This window comes from Scyliorhinus torazame, chromosome 27, assembly GCF_047496885.1.
Source record: "Scyliorhinus torazame isolate Kashiwa2021f chromosome 27, sScyTor2.1, whole genome shotgun sequence".
Taxonomy (NCBI): Eukaryota; Metazoa; Chordata; class Chondrichthyes; order Carcharhiniformes; family Scyliorhinidae; genus Scyliorhinus; species Scyliorhinus torazame.
The window spans coordinates 1,708,168-1,727,865 of NC_092733.1; the positions used below are offsets into that span (position 1 = coordinate 1,708,168).

A 19,698-nucleotide genomic window follows, 5' to 3' on the forward strand; every position below is an offset into this window, starting at 1 on the left:
CAATTCAGCCAATAAAAATGTACGTTGACAAAAATTGTAAAATAACTAAAATTAGATCTAATCGTTTGGAACTGAAATTAAACCTAAACGGATTTACGAGACTAACGTTCAACTCAATTTAAGGATTAAAACACCAGACATCGCAATGCGTGGCTTTTGAACCACAATATAAACCGGTCTGGTGAAGTTACACTTTTCATTCAAGTCCACCTTTCCTGTGTACTCCAGAAGAGGGAGAGAAACGAGGACAGTTACTGAAGGGAAGATTCTGAAGTTCTTGAAAACGCAAAAATGAAAATAAGAGAAGGCGGAACTAAAGTATTTCATTGTCATCATTCCAGGATCACAACTGAAACGTCACCATAAACTGTCCAGAAAGTGAGGCTGGCATGTAAGCTGCAGCCAGCAGACAGAAATTAAAACCACCACTGGCCACCATGGACTGACTCCATGCCACAACTGGTCGAGGGTTATGTTATGTTGCTGAACTTCTCAGGAAGCTCAGACAGACAGATAGCTGCACTAGTCAGAGGTGACAAAATCCTTGCTCCCTATAATTAGGGCTTTTTTCTTTAAATCTCTTATTTTCTCAGCATACCGACCAACAGCAGCAGGTTAGCAACCAAAGCAGATCAAACCTCCCTGAGAGAGATTTAGGAACGGTCTGAATCCCTGGATATTAATCTTGTACCCCCCCCCCCAAATTAAGGGCCTGTCCATCTCTGCTTCCTCCTCACAACTCAGCCTCCCACCCTTTGTATCACCTGCAAATTAATACATTTAGTTCCCTTGTCCAAATCATTAATATCTAATGTGAACAGTTGGGGTCCGAGCACAGATCCCTGCGGTACCCCACTAGTCACTGCCTGTCAATCGGAAAAAGATCCATTTATTCCACCTTTTTGTTTCTATTCTGCTAACCAGCTTTCTATCCATTGCAAGACACACCCGTAATCTCATACACTTTAACTTTACACAGTAATCTGCTATGTGAGACCTTGTCTAAAGCCTTCTGAAAGCCTAAATAAATCACATCCACCGCTTCCCCCTGTGTAACTCTACTAGTTATATCTTCAAAGAATTCTAGTAGGTTTGTCAAGCATGTTTTTCCTTTTGTAAATCCATGCTGACTTTGTCTGATTACACCCCTGCTTTCCAAATGCTGTGCTGTGAAATCCTGGATAATGGACTCCAGCAACTTCCCCATTCCCGACGTTAGGCTCACTGGTCTAGAGTTCCCTGTTTTGTCTCTACCTCCTTTTTGAATAGCGGGGTTACATTCGCTACTCTCCAATCCGTAGGAACCATTCCAGAGTCCAAAGAATAGTTTTAGGGTGGAAGAACTGGAGGGGCCAGAATTCTGAAGGAGCATTCCAGATAATGCTTTTGGCCAGTATGTGGCAAGTCCAACAAGAGAGGGGTGGCATGGAAGCACAGTGGTCAGCACTGCTGCTTCACTGCCCCAGGATCCCAGGTTTGTTTCCCGGCTTGGATCACTGTCTGTGCAGAGTCCTGTGTGTGCGTGGGTTTCCTCCGGGGGCTCCGGTTTCCTCCCACAGTCCAAAGATGTGCAGGTTAGGTGGATTGGCCATGTTAAATTGCCCCTTAAGTGTCCAAAAAAAAGATTAGGTGGGGTTACAGGGTTACGGGGTAGGGTGGAGGTGTTTAAGGGGCTTAAGAAGGGTGCTCTTTCCAAGAGCCGGTGAAGACTCGATGGGCCGAATGGCCTCCTTCTGCACTGTAAATTCTATCCGAGGATGTGGTTCTAGACTTAGTTTTAGGAAACGAAGCTGGGCAGATGGAAGGAGTGACAATGAGAGTGCATTTTAGTGTTAGTCAGCATAATTCAGTTAGTTTTAATATAATTATGGAAAAGGACAAACAGAGAACAGGGTTAAAGTTCTAAATTGGGGTAAGACTAATTTTACAAACCAAGTGAAAAGTGGACTGGAAGCGGCTACCTGAAGGTAAATCAGTGTCAGAGAGAGCAATGGGAGGCATTCAAAGGAGAGATTCAAGGGGTTCAGAGTGAACAGGAAAAGGGGGATGGCCAAATCGAGGGCTCCCGGATGTCACGGAGTTTACAGGGTCAGAAAAAGATAGTTTATGTCAGACACCGAGAACTCGAACTACAGAAAGTCAGGAGGAGAACAGGAAGTGAGGGGGTGAAATCAAAAAGGAAATGAGGAAAGTGAAGAGAGAGCATGAAAGAATATGAGTGAGTAAAATCAGAGAGAACCCAAAGATGTTTTATCAAATACATTCAGAGTGAGAGGATAACGAAGGAAAGAGCAGGGCCCATAAAAGACCAAAAAGGTAACCTCTGTGTCGGGGTGAAGGATGTGGGTAGAGATGGGGTTCTTAATGAATACTTTTCATCCGTCTTCACAAAAGAGAGGGTTGATACAGAGATTGTAGATAAGGAGCAGGAGGAGGAGTCAAGTACTGGATGTGATGAACACAGGGAGAGTGGAGGCATTAATGGGATTAGAATCCTTGAAAGCGGATGTCACCAGAGCTCGATGAAGCCAGTGAGGAAATTCTGGAGGGTCTGGCCATCATTGTCCAGTCCTCACTGGATACAGGCGTGATGCTGGAGGATTGCAGGACTGCTAATGTTGTACCTTTGTTTAGAAAAGGGAGAGAGGGATAGAGCGAATGATTGCAGGCCAGTCATCTGATATCAATAGTGGGAAAATTGTTGGAATTGCTTCTGAGGGACAGGAAAAACCGTCACTTGGACAGACGTGGATTAATCAAGGAACAAATCTAAAGGCACAGCTCCCAAATCAAGAAAACACTGATGTGTAACGGTTAGGAAATCTGAAATGTTTCTACCTACTTCCATTAAAATCTTGTGTTGGAACCATTTGAGTCTGAGGATCTGTCACTCTTTAGTAACATTATTTTCCTCATTGCTACATTAAATATTAATAACTCCATTTCCTCAAACTCCAGCAGCCTGGTAAAGTCTGAATCTCACACCCAAGAGTTCAGAACAACAGCCCAGTGAAAGTCGTTGCTACTTACAGAATGCCAGCCAGGTCTGCCGTAGGTGCAGGTACACTCGGACGTCAGTCTGGAAGCCCAGGTCTTTAATTGTCACGTCTGACCCAGGTATTCCTTTTAATTGGGTATATTCCATGTAGCAGTGAAAAATGCCTGCAACAACAAACCAGGTTAACGGATTCCCAATATAACCTGGCTAACAGTTCAGACCTCACAGACCTCCGACAGAATGGTTGGCTTCTCCATTCCCCTCCCGCCTGGAACTTGGAACTTTGTGAGGGGAGGGTGTACAATTTCTCAAAGAGACCTCACTGTATGTGACACTAGACCATAAGACCATAAGGCATAGGAGCAGAATTAGGCCACTCGGCCCATCGAGTCTGCTCCGCCATTCAATCATAGCTGATATTTTCTCATCCCTATTCTCCTGCCTTCGCCCTATAACCCCTAATCCTGGTCTGTAGACTCAGTATTACACTGGGTAATACTCTCCTGGTCTGTAGACTCAGTATTACGCTGGGTAATACTCTCCTGGTCTGTAGACTCAGTATTACGCTGGGTAACACTCTCCTGGTCTGTGACTCAGTATTACGCTGGGTAACACTCTCCTGGTCTGTAGACTCAGTATTACGCTGGGTAATACTCTCCTGGTATGTAGGTTCAGTATTACACTGGGTAACACTCTCCTGGTCTGTAGACTCAGTATTACACTGGGTAATACTCTCCTGGTCTGTATATTCAGTATTACGCTGGGTAATACTCTCCTGGTCTGTAGACTCAGTATTACGCTGGGTAATACTCTCCTGGTCTGTAGATTCAGTATTACACTGGGTAACACTCTCCTGGTCTGTAGATTCAGTATTACGCTGGGTAATACTCTCCTGGTCTGTAGATTCAGTATTACACTGGGTAACACTCTCCTGGTCTGTAGACTCAGTATTACACTGGGTAATACTCTCCTGGTCTGTATATTCAGTATTACGCTGGGTAATACTCTCCTGGTCTGTAGACTCAGTATTACGCTGGGTAACACTCTCCTGGTCTGTAGACTCAGTATTACACTGGGTAATACTCTCCTGGTCTGTAGGTTCAGTATTACACTGGGTAATACTCTCCTGGTCTGCACGTTCAGTATTACACTGGGTAATACTCTCCTCGTCTGTAGACTCAGTATTACACTGGGTAACACTCTCCTGGTGTGTAGATTCAGTATTACACTGGGTAATACTCTCCTGGTCTGTAGGTTCAGTATTACACTGGGTAACACTCTCCTGGTGTGTAGACTCAGTATTACACTGGGTAATACTCTCCTGGTCTGTAGACTCAGTATTACACTGGGTAATACTCCTGGTCTGTAGGTTCAGTATTACACTGGGTAATACTCTCCTGGTCTGCACGTTCAGTATTACACTGGGTAATACTCTCCTCGTCTGTAGACTCAGTATTACACTGGGTAATACTCTCCTGGTCTCTAGATTCAGTATTACACAGGGTAATACTCTCCTGGTCTGTAGGTTCAGTATTACACTGGGTAACACTCTCCTGGTGTGTAGGTTCAGTATTACACTGGGTAATACTCTCCTGGTCTGTAGATTCAGTATTACCCTGGGTAATACTCTCCTGGTCTGTAGATTCAGTATTACGCTGGGTAACACTCTCCTGGTCTGTAGACTCAGTATTACACTGGGTAACACTCTCCTGGTCTGTAGGCTCAGTATTACACTGCGTAATACTCTCCTGGACTGTAGGTTCAGTATTACACTGGATAACACTCTCCAGGTCTGTAGATTCAGTATTACACTGGGTAATACTCTCCTGGTCTGTAGACTCAGTATTACACTGGGTAACACTCTCCTGGTCTGTAGATTCAGTATTACACAGGGTAATACTCTCCTGGTCTGTAGAGTCAGTATTACACTGGGTAATACTCTCCTGGTCTGTAGATTCAGTATTACACTGGGTAATACTCTCCTGGTCTGTAGGTTCAGTATTACGCTGGGTAACACTCTCCTGGTCTGTAGACTCAGTATTACACTGGGTAACACTCTCCTGGTCTGTAGGTTCAGTATTACGCTGGGTAATACTCTCCTGTTCTGTAGATTCAGTATTACACTGGGTAACACTCTCCTGGTCTGTAGACTCAGTACTACACTGGGTAATACTCTCCTGGTCTGTAGACTCAGTATTACGCTGGGTAATACTCTCCTGGTCTGTAGATTCAGTATTACACTGGGTAATACTCTCCTGGTCTGTAGAGTCAGTATTACACTGGGTAATACTCTCCTGGTCTGTAGGTTCAGTATTACACAAGGTAATACTCTCCTGGTCTGTCGACTCAGTATTACGCTGGGTAATACTCTCCTGGTCTGTAGACTCAGTATTACGCTGGGTAACACTCTCCTGGTCTGTGACTCAGTATTACACGGTGTAATACTCTCCTGGTATGTAGGTTCAGTATTACACTGGGTAATACTCTCCTGGTCTGTAGACTCAGTATTACACTGGGTAATACTCTCCTGGTCTGTAGACTCAGTATTACACTGGGTAATACTCTCCTGGTCTGTAGACTCAGTATTACACTGGGTAATACTCTCCTGGTCTGTAGACTCAGTATTACACTGGGTAATACTCTCCTGGTCTGTAGACTCAGTATTACACTGGGTAATACTCTCCTGGTCTGTAAGTTCAGTATTACACTGGGTAATAGTCTCCTGGTCTGTAGGTTCAGTATTACACTGGGTAATACTCTCCTGGTCTCTAGATTCAGTATTACACTGGGTAATACTCTCCTGGTCTGTAGGTTCAGTATTACACTGGGTAACACTCTCCTGGTGTGTAGGTTCAGTATTACACTGGGTAATACTCTCCTCGTCTGTAGATTCAGTATTACCCTGGGTAATACTCTCCTGGTCTGTAGATTCAGTCTTACACTGGGTAACACTCACCTGGTCTGTAGACTCAGTGTTACACTGGGTAATACTCTCCTGGTCTGTAGACTCAGTATTACACTGGGTAATACTCTCCTGGTCTGTTGGTTCAGTATTACACTGGGTAATATTCTCCTGGTCTGTAGGTTTAAACTAGTATGGCAGGGGGTGGGCATGGGAGCAATAGGTCAGAAGGTGAGAGCATTGAGGGAGAACTAGGGAATAGGGACAGTGTGGCTCTGAGGCAGAGCAGACAGGGAAACGTTGCTGACCACAGCGGGTCTGGTGGCCTGAAGTGCATATGTTTTAATGCAAGAAGTATTACGGGTAAGGCTGATGAACTTAGAGCTTGGATCAGTACTTGGAACTATGATGTTGTTGCCATTACAGAGACCTGGTTGAGGGAAGGGCAGGATTGGCAGCTAAACGTTCCAGGATTTAGATGTTTCAGGCGGGATAGAGGGGGATGTAAAAGGGGAGGTGGAGTTGCGCTACTGGTTCGGGAGAATATCACAGCTGTACTGCGGGAGGACACCTCAGAGGGCAGTGAGGCTATATGGGTAGAGATCAGGAATAAGAAGGGTGCAGTCACAATGTTGGGGGTTTACTACAGGCCTCCCAACAGCCAGCGGGAGATAGAGGAGCAGATAGGTAGACAGATTTTGGAAAAGAGTAAAAACAACAGGGTTGTGGTGATGGGAGACTTCAACTTCCCCAATATTGACTGGGACTCACTTAGTGCCAGGGGCTTAGACAGGGCGGAGTGTGTAAGGAGCATCCAGGAGGGCTTCTTAAAACAATATGTAGACAGTCCAACTAGGGAAGGGGCGGTACTGGACCTGGTATTAGGGAATGAGCCCGGCCAGGTGGTAGATGTTTCAGTAGGGGAGCATTTCGGGAACAGTGACCACAATTCAGTAAGTTTTAAAGTACTGGTGGACAAGGATAAGAGTGGTCCTAGGATGAAGGTGCTAAATTGGGGGAAGGCTAATTATAACAATATTAGGCGGGAACTGAAGAACATAGATTGGGGGCGGATGTTTGAGGGCAAATCAACATCTGACATGTGGGAGGCTTTCAGGTGTCAGTTGAAAGGAATTCAGGACCGGCATGTTCCTGTGAGGAAGAAGGATAAATACGGCAATTTTCGGGAACCTTGGATAACGAGAGATATTGTAGGCCTCGTCAAAAAGAAAGAGGCATTTGTCAGGGCTAAAAGGCTGGGAACAGACGAAGCCTGCGTGGAATATAAGGAAAGTAGGAAGGAACTTAAGCAAGGAGTCAGGAGGGCTAGAAGGGGTCACGAAAAGTCATTAGCAAATAGGGTTAAGGAAAATCCCAAGGCTTTTTACACGTACATAAAAAGCAAGAGGGTAGCCAGGGAAAGGGTTGGCCCACTGAAGGATAGGCAAAGGAATCTATGTGTGGAGCCAGAGGAAATGGGCGAGGTACTAAATGAATACTTTGCATCAGTATTCACCAAAGAGAAGAAATTGGTAGATGTTGAGTCTGGAGAAGGGTGTGTAGATAGCCTGGGTCATATTGAGATCCAAAAAGACGAGGTGTTGGGTGTCTTAAAAGGTATTAAGGCAGATAAGTCCCCAGGGCCTGATGGGATCTACCCCAGAATACTGAAGGAGGCTGGAGAGGAAATTGCTGAGGCCTTGACAGAAATCTTTGGATCCTCAGTCTTCAGGGGATGTCCCAGAGGACTGGAGAATAGCCAATGTTGTTCCTCTGTTTAAGAAGGGTAGCAAGGATAATCCAGGGAACTACAGGCCGGTGAGCCTTACTTCAGTGGTAGGGAAATTACTGGAGAGAATTCTTCGAGACAGGATCTACTCCCATTTGGGAGCAAATGGACGTATTAGTGAGAGGCAGCATGGTTTTGTGAAGGGGAGGTCGTGTCTCACTAACTTGATAGAGTTTTTCGAGGAGGTCACTAAGATGATTGATGCAGGTAGGGCAGTGGATGTTGTCTATATGGACTTCAGTAAGGCCTTTGACAAGGTCCCTCATGGTAGACTAGTACAAAAGGTGAAGTCACACGGGATCAGGGGGGAGCTGGCAAGGTGGATACAGAACTGGCTAGGCCATAGAAGGCAGAGAGTAGCAATGGAAGGATGCTTTTCTAATTGGAGGGCTGTGACCAGTGGTGTTCCACAGGGATCAGTGCTGGGACCTTTGCTCTTTGTAGTATATATAAATGATTTGGAGGAAAATGTAACTGGTCTGATTAGTAAGTTTGCAGACGACACAAAGGTTGGTGGAATTGCGGATAGCGATGAGGACTGTCAGAGGATACAGCAGGATTTAGATTGTTTGGAGACTTGGGCGGAGAGGTGGCAGATGGAGTTTAATCCGGACAAATGTGAGGTAATGCATTTTGGAAGGTCTAATGCAGGTAGGGAATACACAGTGAATGGTAGAACCCTCAAGAGTCTTGAAAGTCAAAGAGATCTAGGAGTACAGGTCCACAGGTCATTGAAAGGGGCAACACAGGTGGAGAAGGTAGTCAAGAAGGCATACGGCATGCTTGCCTTCATTGGCCGGGGCATTGAGTATAAGAATTGGCAAGTCATGTTGCAGCTGTATAGAACCTTAGTTAGGCCACACTTGGAGTATAGTGTTCAATTCTGGTCGCCACACTACCAGAAGGATGTGGAGGCTTTAGAGAGGGTGCAGAAGAGATTTACCAGAATGTTGCCTGGTATGGAGGGCATTAGCTATGAGGAGCGGTTGAATAAACTCGGTTTGTTCTCACTGGAACGAAGGAGGTTGAGGGGAGACCTGATAGAGGACTACAAAATTATGAGGGGCACAGACAGAGTGGATAGTCAGAGGCTTTTCCCCAGGGTAGAGGGGTCAATTACTAGGGGGCATAGGTTTAAGGTGAGAGGGGCAAGGTTTAGAGTAGATGTACGAGGCAAGTTTTTTTACGCAGAGGGTAGTGGGTGCCTGGAACCCGCTACCGGAGGAGGTGGTGGAAGCAGGGACGATAGTGACATTTAAGGGGCATCTTGACAAATACATGAATAGGATGGGAATAGAGGGATACGGACCAAGGAAGTGTAGAAGATTGTAGTTTAGTCGGGCAGCATGGTCGGCACGGGCTTGGAGGGCCGAAGGGCCTGTTCCTGTGCTGTACATTTCTTTGTTCTTTGTTCAGTATTACACTGGGTAATACTCTCCTGGTCTGTAGGTTCAGTATTACACTGGATAATACTCTCCTGGTCTGTAGGTTCAGTGTTACACTGGGTAACACTCTCCTGGTCTGTAGGTTCAGTATTACTCTGGATAATACTCTCCTGGTCTGTAAGTTCAGTATTACACTGGGTAATACTCTCCTGGTCTGTATATTCAGTATTACACTGGGTAACACTCTCCTGGTCTGTAGATTCAGTATTACGCTGGGTAATACTCTCCTGGTCCGTATATTCAGTATTACACTGGGTAATACTCTTCTGGTCTGTAGGTTCAGTATTACACTGGGTAACACTCTCCTGGTCTGTAGGTTCAGTATTACGCTGGGTAATACTCTCCTGTTGTTCCTCTGTTTAAGAAGGGTAGCAAGGATAATCCCGGGAACTACAGGCCGGTGAGCCTTACTTCAGTGGTAGGGAAATTACTGGAGAGAATTCTTAGAGACAGGATCTACTCCCATTTGGAAGCAAATGGACGTATTAGTGAGAGGCAGCACGGTTTTGTGAAGGGGAGGTCGTGTCTCACTAACTTGATAGAGTTTTTCGAGGAGGTCACTAAGATGATTGATGCAGGTTGGGCAGTAGATGTTGTCTATATGGACTTCAGTAAGGCCTTTGACAAGGTCCCTCATGGTAGACTAGTACAAAAGGTGAAGTCACACGGGATCAGGGGTGAACTGGCAAGGTGGATACAGAACTGGCTAGGCCATAGAAGGCAGAGGGTAGCAATGGAGGGATGCTTTTCTAATTGGAGGGCTGTGACCAGTGGTGTTCCACAGGGATCAGTGCTGGGACCTTTGCTCTTTGTAGTATATATAAATGATTTGGAGGAAAATGTAACTGGTCTGATTAGTAAGTTTGCAGACGACACAAAGGTTGGTGGGATTGCGGATAGCGATGAGGACTGTCAGAGGATACAGCAGGATTTAGATTGTCTGGAGACTTGGGCGGAGAGATGGCAGATGGAGTTTAATCCGGACAAATGTGAGGTAATGCATTTTGGAAGGGCTAATGCAGGTAGGGAATATACAGTGAATGGTAGAACCCTCAAGAGTATTGAAAGTCAAAGAGATCTAGGAGTACAGGTCCACAGGTCATTGAAAGGGGCAACACAGGTGGAGAAGGTAGTCAAGAAGGCATACGGCATGCTTGCCTTCATTGGCCGGGGCATTGAGTATAAGAATTGGCAAGTCATGTTGCAGCTGTACAGAACCTTAGTTAGGCCACACTTGGAGTATAGTGTTCAATTCTGGTCGCCACACTACCAGAAGGATGTGGAGGCTTTCGAGAGGGTGCAGAAGAGATTTACCAGAATGTTGCCTGGTATGGAGGGCATAAGCTATGAGGAGCGATTGAATAAACTCGGTTTGTTCTCACTGGAACGAAGGAGGTTGAGGGGCGACCTGATAGAGGTATACAAAATTATGAGGGGCACAGACAGAGTGGATAGTCAGAGGCTTTTCCCCAGGGTAGAGGGGTCAATTACTAGGGGGCATAGGTTTAAGGTGAGAGGGGCAAGGTTTAGAGTAGATGTACGAGGCAAGTTTTTTTACGCAGAGGGTAGTGGGTGCCTGGAACTCACTACCGGAGGAGGTAGTGGAAGCAGGGACGATAGGGACATTTAAGGGGCATCTTGACAAATATATGAATAGGATGGGAATAGAAGGATACGGACCCAGGAAGTGTAGAAGATTGTAGTTTAGTCGGGCAGTATGGTCGGCACGGGCTTGGAGGGCCGAAGGGCCTGTTCCTGTGCTGTACATTTCTTTGTTCTTTGTTTGTTCTTTGTTGGTCTGTAGGTTCAGTATTACGCTGGGTAATACTCTCCTGGTCTGTAGGTTCAGTATTACGCTGGGTAATACTCTCCTGGTCTGTAGGTTCAGTATTACGCTGGGTAATGCTCTCCTGTCGGAAAGTATTAAATTGGACAGTGCTTCCCTAAGTCTGAACCAGACCCATGGTGATGCTCTCTGACTAGCCTGGCTGCGTAGTAGTTGAGGAGAAGTTTGAGTACACCTGATCTGTGAAGACTGGCAGCCGCGACGACTTCATACCCGATCCATTGACATACCGTAGCCAAGGACAGCAATGACGAGCAGGATGGTTAACCACACCATAAACGCAGCGATGAAACGTAGCAAGATGACAAAGAGCAGACTAACCACCAGTGTGATGCTCATACCTCTGCAAAACAAACAGGCTATCAGCAGCAGCTGGCATTTATGTGGCACCTTTAACTCAGCAAAACGTCACAAGGCCTTTCACAGAAACACTATCAAAATTTGACACAGAACCACCAAAGGTAATATTAAGGAAGATGAAAACACAAGCGTTAGGATTTAAGAAGCATCTTTTACGGAGGAGTGGGAGATCTAGAAAGGGAACTGCAAAGTTTAACCCTTGGCAGCTGATGGCTTGACCACCTATGAAGAAGCGACAAAGATCAGGGATGCCAGAAGGACTGGCAGAATTAGAGATGTACAGACGTCACGGGTAGTTCCGCGGCTGGCAGAGATCTCAGAGATAGGAAGAGGCGATGCCTTGAAGGGGTTAAACAACAAAACTGAGATTTTTGAAATCGAGGCACCGGCAGGCCAGGAGCCAGTAGGTCAACAACAGAAGGAATTTGAGTCAGAGACCAGGGAGAAGAGATGTGATGGGGTCAAAAACAAAGGCTTCAGTCTTCCCAATATTTAACTGAAGGAAATCTCTAATCTCCGAACCTGAACCAACAGCAGAACAAATCAGAGGCAGTGGAGGAGTGGAGAGATGTGGCAGCGAGGTAGAGCTGGTGGTTGTTAGCTGGTGGTTTCAGATGATGCACTAAGATGAGAAACAGGAGGGAGTCCTTGGGGAGGTAGGGGACCCATAGATAATAGTGCAGTAAAACTAGGAATAAAACTTAGTCCTACTTTATCGGTACCTATAAAGGAAAAATTTAATTCAACACTTACATCAAAATCCAGTACCAAGATTTGGTGTAATCTTCAAATATCTTCATCGCTACCATTCTGGCTTCACGAACTATATTTGCTCCCCTGTAGAACAGAATAAGATAGTTCATAATTGGAGTTAGAGGATCATAGGAAAGACATAGAAGTGGGTTGTGTAGGCTTGGAGACTTTGATGGGACACTGATCGGGTGGTGGTGACGGGGTGCGGATTGAGAGAGGTGGGGAGGCAGGGAAGATGTCCAGAGAAGATGGTATTGAGATGTATCCCAGGATCACCCTGATCATTTGTAGCATCCTGACTTCTATCTATTGATGTCTCTTACCTGGCTAGAACACAGCTGGGTTACAGGACTCTCCAGGTTTGCTGGATCAGGTACTTGCTGAATTAACAAAATGTCACTTGACCAGTTGGGCTAAAACTGTCAAAGATTGGAACCTTAAACAGGTCAGTATTGTGATAACTGTACTGCCAGCCCTGGTCAAGAGGAGGGCACAATAGATTAGGTATAATCTGTGACCAGGTTCAGACCCAGCCAAAGCTAAATAGTTGAAAGCCTCCTTTCTCTCTGCTGGCTGTAAGCACTGGGACAGTTTGAATCCCATTGCTAACGGGAATGGTTCCAGATGGGGTACAGCGGTGGATCAACACCATTCAACCCCTCCAGCCTGTTCCACTATTCAACAAGATCATGGTTAATCTGTGACCTGACTCCATATTCCTGCTTTTGTTCCATATACTTAATACCTTTGGTTGACCAACAAAAAAAAAAAAAAGAAATCAATCAATCGCAGTTTTAAAATTAGCATAAATTCCACTTGTAAAAGAGAGTTCCAAACATGCGAGTAGAAATTATTCTAATTTCTATATCTTGTTCATGACATTTTTGTGATCGAGTACCTGGACCTCAGCTTGCTTCGAATCTCTGCTGACACTAGCTTTCCACCAAGTTTTAAGTGTCTTGTTCGATCAATTTAGGTCCAAAGTGGATTAACTCGCCTCCACCTACATCGAAACCCATTTGCCAGTTTTTTCCTTTTACTTTATTTCTTTATATTTTATGGTTCCATCTACACTGCTTAGTCTCTTATGAGGTTCTTGGTCTTCTGGAGGATTATATAAATAACGTCTATAAGCAAACCCTGGCCCAGTCCTTTAGTTACTGTCCCCGTTACAAATCCACACTGATCATTTGAACATTTTCATGGTGCTCAATCACCCGACCTTTAATGATAGACTCTGGTAATTTTCCAACAACAGATGTTTGGTTTAACTGGTCTAGAATTCCCAGGTCGGAACTTTCTGGTCCGTCCTGACAGCGAGATCTCCCGAAGTGGACGGACGTTTGAACAGCTTCGGACATTTTCCAGGCCAACACCTGCCGTGACAGGGGACTAAAAGTTCCACCTTGTTCTCTGTTCACTTGGCAGTGTCAGTAAGGCAGGTGACAGGGCAGCCGGAGTATGGAATGGGAATGTATCACACTGAGGCACTTCACTGAGGAACATAAATGGACAATGTTGAGAGAGCTTTGCTCGGAATTGATTTGAGCGGTCGAACAAGTTACGTCCTTCAAACACTCAACGTTTTGTCGGCAAACGCAGCAACCAAGCTGCCTAATCAACAATTTGATAAATGACCAGTTAATGAGTTTTCTTGCTGGTTGAGAGCTAATGGCCGACGTGCATGCAGGAGATCTCCTCACTCTTTAACAGTGCCTTGGGATCTTCTGTCCATTCTGGGCAGACAAGGGCCGGAATTCCCCGGCCTTTGGGATTCTCTTTTCCTGCTGCCTGCGCCCCCCCGTCCGTGGGTTCCCAGACAGTGGTGGTGGTGGTGGTGGGGGGGGCTTTCCCATTGACAAGCGGGAGGAGAGAATCCCGCAGCCAGCGAACGGCCCAGCGCCAAAACACACGGGGCCGGGGGACCGGAGAATCCCGCCTAAGGTCCTCAGAATGTTGAAAGGTGGCACTGTAGTCTTCCTCGGAATTGTCAGCCTCAATTACAAGCTCAAGTCTGGGAATAGAGTTTAAATCCACAACTTTCTGATTGAGAGGGCAGAGCGTAACCAGTGAGCTGACACTTGCCTGATTTGAAGCACATGGTAGACCTTCCTCTGTATCTAAGCCATGCTGCACCCAACGCCTGGGAGTGGTTCAATACTGACACTGATAAAGAACACTCATGGTGCAAAACTGTTCCTCCCTCTTAACACGTACACTCCCTGATGCACATAAAACTCACATCACAAAACAAAAAAAAGAATTACACACTTGGCTGCTTCCAGCATTTCTGTAGCATTGACAGAGCCACCATTCTCGCCGTTGAACGTCGTCTTGTTGCCGACTTTAGCCAGTCCCTTAACGGTTTCTAAGTCGGGGAAGCATCTTCCGGCAACTGCAAGGTAAGCACGGGAATATGAGAAGTCACTCTGGACAAAATCCCAATTGCATCAACCAAGAGTTCAAAGTTAAACTGTCTTGGTTTATTTCAGTGAATCCGGTTAAATCCCACACACACCCTGCCGTGCGCGGTGGCGGCCCATTCAGACTCTGCTATGGAGTTTGTTCTACTTTCAGTCCACTGACAGTCACAAAGCAGAATGGTACCGAGGCGAGACTTCACAGAGGAGAGCGTCTACTAAACTCATCCTAATTTAGTGCCTTTGGGAACTAAGGATCAAATTTAACTGGCAAAGGGAGAATTCACACCAGGCTTTACTGAATGATGGCGCTCGATTATCATGCCCGGAACGGAGGACATAAGAAGATGGAACTTGACCCCTAGACCCTGCTTCCCAATCCAATAAGGTCACGACTTTATTTCAACTGGGTCTCATGCGTGTTGGGTTCGAGTTGGAGTTTGCACATGCGTGAGCCACAGAGGCAGCTGGCCATTCAAACCACCAGCTGCCTCTGTGGCTTCTGCATTTTATACCCTAGCTGCACGAATCCCAGTGTGTGCAGAGCAGAGCACAGGAGGTGCTGGTGGATTCTCTGAATAGGGGTAAGGGATTGTTAAAATTAAATATGATTAAATTGTGCGCCTATTACGCACAATTGTGAAAGTGGCCAGTTGTCATCAAGATGTTCAAGAAGCATCAACTGATACATGGCGAGGGCAAAGGGTGTGTGTGTTGGCACAAAGATCCGTAGGGGGTGTGAGAGGCCATTGGGTTTGGTACAGTGGCAAGGGTTGGCAGAGATGGGATATAGGGAGTGTGAGTGTGTGTGTGTGTGTGACAGATGTGAGCTGGAGGGCTTTTTAAGAATTTAAACACAGTGCCCAGCCCGCCCCCACACCTGGCACCCGCTCTGGGGTCACCCACCCTGACTCAGGTGACTGCTCACGACCTCCCCAATCCCGGACTGAAAATCCAACCTGCAGGCTGACATTTTTTCGGCTGTGTTCAGAGCTGGGAGATCACGGTGTTCCCAATCCAGGATGGAAATCTGGGCCAAAGTGTATTTCGGGAGCAAACTATTATTGGTGTGCAATAAACAGAATAAATACTTGAAAAGGACCGGAATGATCTGTCCGGAAGATCCACATTTCAAAAAATTTAACCCACTTTGTCCCCTAAGGTTACCTTAACATCGGTTCCAGGGAAAGGTTTGGAAGATAGTGTCTGGAAGTCTCTGTTTGGGTATTCAGTAAGCGGGTCAGGCCTCTGCCAGAGTGAATGGAGAGCAATTGACGGCTCTGCGGGCGTTGTAACTGCTGGGGCCAGAATTAGCACCAAAGATGTGTCCAGAGGGGCTGCCAGGGTGGGCTCTCACCTGTCCAGAGGCCTTCTGAGCATTCAAAGGCAGCACTGAGCAGTGTGAGCAGCCAGGAGCCTGTACATGGCACCAGAGGGATGCATTCACAGCACTTATTGCAGCAATGGTGGTATGGGCCAGACCACCCCGATCCCAGGGGGAAATCCAGAGTCCATGGACAAGGCATCAAGCTGTTCCCCACTACTGCCACTGGCCGGGGCAGCCAACACCCAGCAAGCCCAACAATGTTGGAGGCTTTTTGAAAGTTTTGTAGCCCTCCTCTCCCCCCTCCGCAGCCATGGCGCACAGGCCCAGCTTGTAAATACCCACGAGATTTCCACCTATGGGCAGAGCATCGTGGTTGGGGGGGGGGGGGGGGGGCAGAGCATCGCGGAGGGGGGCAGAGCATCGCGGAGGGGGGGCAGAGCATCGCGGAGGGGGGCAGAGCATCGCGGAGGGGGGCAGAGCATCGCGGAGGGGGGCACAGCATCGCGGAGGGGGGCACAGCATCGCGGAGGGGGGCACAGCATCGCGGAGGGGGGCACAGCATCGCGGAGGGGGGCACAGCATCGCGGAGGGGGGCAGAGCATCGCGGAGGGGGGCAGAGCATCGCGGAGGGGGGCAGAGCATCGCGGAGGGGGGCAGAGCATCGCGGAGGGGGGCAGAGCATCGCGGAGGGGGGCAGAGCATCGCGGAGGGGGCCAGAGCATCGCGGAGGGGGCCAGAGCATCGCGGAGGGGGCCAGAGCATCGCGGAGGGGGCCAGAGCATCGCGGAGGGGGCCAGAGCATCGCGGAGGGGGCCAGAGCATCGCGGAGGGGGCCAGAGCATCGCGGAGGGGGCCAGAGCATCGCGGAGGGGGCCAGAGCATCGCGGAGGGGGCCAGAACATCGCGGAGGGGGCCAGAGCATCGCGGAGGGGGCCAGAGCATCGCGGAGGGGGCCAGAGCATCGCGGAGGGGGCCAGAGCATCGCGGAGGGGGCCAGAGCATCGCGGAGGGGGCCAGAGCATCGCGGAGGGGGGCACAGCATCTTGTGTCCAAGCCGCTAATGCTATTAAAATCCATCCACAGTTTTAGATGGGTCCGCCTGTGCAGGATCCGGACCATGGTGTCGGAATCGACGTCCGGCACAAAACATTTTTTCCCCATTTTGCACGATTCTCCGCGCGATCGCCATTCCTGGTTCCGGCATCGCAAAGCGGAGAATTGACCCCAAGAGGTAATGGCAGGACACTTAGAAACATTCACGGCAATCAGAGTCAATAGGGTTTTGTGAAAGGGAAATCATATTTTACAAATTTAATTGGAGTTCTTTGAAGGAGCCGCATGTGTTGTGGTTAAAGGGGAACAGGTGGACGCACTGTACTTAGATTTACAGAAGGCATTTGATAAGGTGCCGCATCATAGGTTATTGCAGAAAATAAAATCTCATGGTGTAGGGGGTAACAGATCATCACGGACAGAAGATTCGCTACCCACAAGAAATTGAGGGCCGCCAGGAATGGGTCTTTTTCTGATTGGTGGGATGTAACAGAGATCAATGATCGGTCTGTCACAGAGATCAATGAGCGGTCTGTCACAGAGATCAATGAGCGGTCTGTCACAGAGATCAATGATCGGTCTGTCACAGAGATCAATGATCGGTCTGTAACAGAGATCAATGCTCGGTCTGTCACAGAGATCAATGATCGGTCTGTAACAGAGATCAATGAGCGGTCTGTCACAGAGATCAATGAGCGGTCTGTCACAGAGATCAATGATGGGTCTGTCACAGCGATCAATGATGGGTCTGTCACAGAGATCAATGATCGGTCTGTCACAGAGATCAATGATGGGTCTGTCACAGCGATCAATGATGGGTCTGTCAGAGATCAATGATCGGTCTGTCAGAGATCAATGATCGGTCTGTCACAGAGATCAATGATCGGTCTGTCACAGAGATCAATGATCGGTCTGACACAGATCAATGATCGGTCTGACACAGAGATCAATGATCGGTCTGTAACAGAGATCAATGATCGGTCTGTCACAGAGATCAATGATCGGTCTGACACAGATCAATGATCGGTCTGACACAGAGATCAATGAGCGGTCTGTCACAGAGATCAATGATCGGTCTGTCACAGAGATCAATGAGCGGTCTGTCACAGAGATCAATGATCGGTCTGTCACAGCGATCAATGAGCGGTCTGTCACAGAGATCAAGAGCGGTCTGACACAGAGATCAATGATCGGTCTGACACAGATCAATGAGCGGTCTGACACAGAGATCAATGATCGGTCTGACACAGAGATCAATGATCGGTCTGTAACAGAGATCAATGATCGGTCTGTAACAGAGATCAATGATCGGTCTGTCACAGAGATCAATGATCGGTCTGTCACAGAGATCAATGATCGGTCTGTCACAGAGATCAATGATCGGTCTGACACAGAGATCAATGATCGGTCTGACACAGATCAATGAGCGGTCTGATACAGAGATCAATGATCGGTCTGTCACAGAGATCAATGAGCGGTCTGTCACAGAGATCAATGATCGGTCTGTCACAGAGATCAATGATCGGTCTGTCACAGAGATCAATGAGCGGTCTGTCACAGAGATCAATGATCGGTCTGACACAGAGATCAATGATCGGTCTGTCACAGAGATCAATGATCGGTCTGTCACAGAGATCAATGATCGGTCTGTCACAGAGATCAATGATCGGTCTGTCACAGAGATCAATGATCGTTCTGTCACAGAGATCAGTCTGTAACAGAGGTCAATGATCGGTATGTCACAGAGATCAATGATTGGTCTGTCACAGAGATCAATGATTGGTCTGTCACAGAGATCAATGATCGGTCTGTCGCAGAGATCAATGATCGGTCTGTCACAGAGATCAATGATCGGTCTGTCACAGAGATCAATGATCGGTCTGACACAGATCAATGAGCGGTCTGATACAGAGATCAATGATTGGTCTGTCACAGAGATCAATGATCGGTCTGTCGCAGAGATCAATGATCGGTCTGTCACAGAGATCAATGATCGGTCTGTCACAGAGATCAATGATCGGTCTGACACAGATCAATGAGCGGTCTGATACAGAGATCAATGATCGGTCTGTCACAGAGATCAATGATAGGTCTGTCACAGAGATCAATGATCGGTCTGTCACAGAGATCAATGATCGGTCTGTCACAGAGATCAATGATCGGTCTGTCACAGAGATCAATGATCGGTCTGTCACAGAGATCAATGATCGGTCTGTCACAGAGATCAATGATCGGTCTGTCACAGAGATCAATGATCGGTCTGTCACAGAGATCAATGATCGGTCTGTCACAGAGATCAATTCAAAGATGCCAGACAATGCTAGGAATGCGAGCATTAGCAGGTGATTAAATCCTTACAGATCCAGAGATGGGGTAACCCCAGGTTAAAGAGGTGTGAATTGTATCAAGCCAGGACAGTTGGTAGGATTTCGCAGGCCAGATGGTGGGGGATGAATGTAATGCGACATGAATCCCAGGAACGGTTGAGGCCGCACGCATGTGTGCGGAACTTGGCTAGAAGTTTCTGCTCGGCGATTCTGCGTTGTCGCGGGTCCTGAAAGCCGCCTTGGAGAACGCTTACCCGGAGATCAGAGGCTGAATGCCCTTGACTGCTGAAGTGTTCCCTGACTGGAAGGGAACATTCCTGCCTGGTGATTGTTGCACGATGTCCGTTCATTCGTTGTCGCAGCGTCTGCATGGACTCGCCAATGTACCACGCTTCGGGACATCCTTTCCTGCAGCGTACGAGGTAGACAACGTTGGCCGAGTCGCACGAGTATGTACCGCGTACCTGGTGGGTGGTGT

At 47.4% G+C, this 19,698-nt stretch overlaps 1 protein-coding gene across 1 annotated transcript in view; it reads right to left on the bottom strand.

Moving 5' to 3' along the window:
* The window catches only part of slc44a2 (solute carrier family 44 member 2 (CTL2 blood group)), a 143,583-nt gene that overhangs the window by 60,619 nt on the left and 63,266 nt on the right, over nt 1–19,698 (bottom strand). The window contains exons 8-11 of the mRNA XM_072490763.1: nt 14,365–14,488; nt 12,094–12,177; nt 11,211–11,323; nt 3,031–3,162 (exon numbers count right to left, since the gene is read on the bottom strand). Coding sequence (XP_072346864.1) covers nt 3,031–3,162; nt 11,211–11,323; nt 12,094–12,177; nt 14,365–14,488 — 453 coding nt within the window. The remainder of the gene's footprint in view (nt 1–3,030; nt 3,163–11,210; nt 11,324–12,093; nt 12,178–14,364; nt 14,489–19,698) is intronic.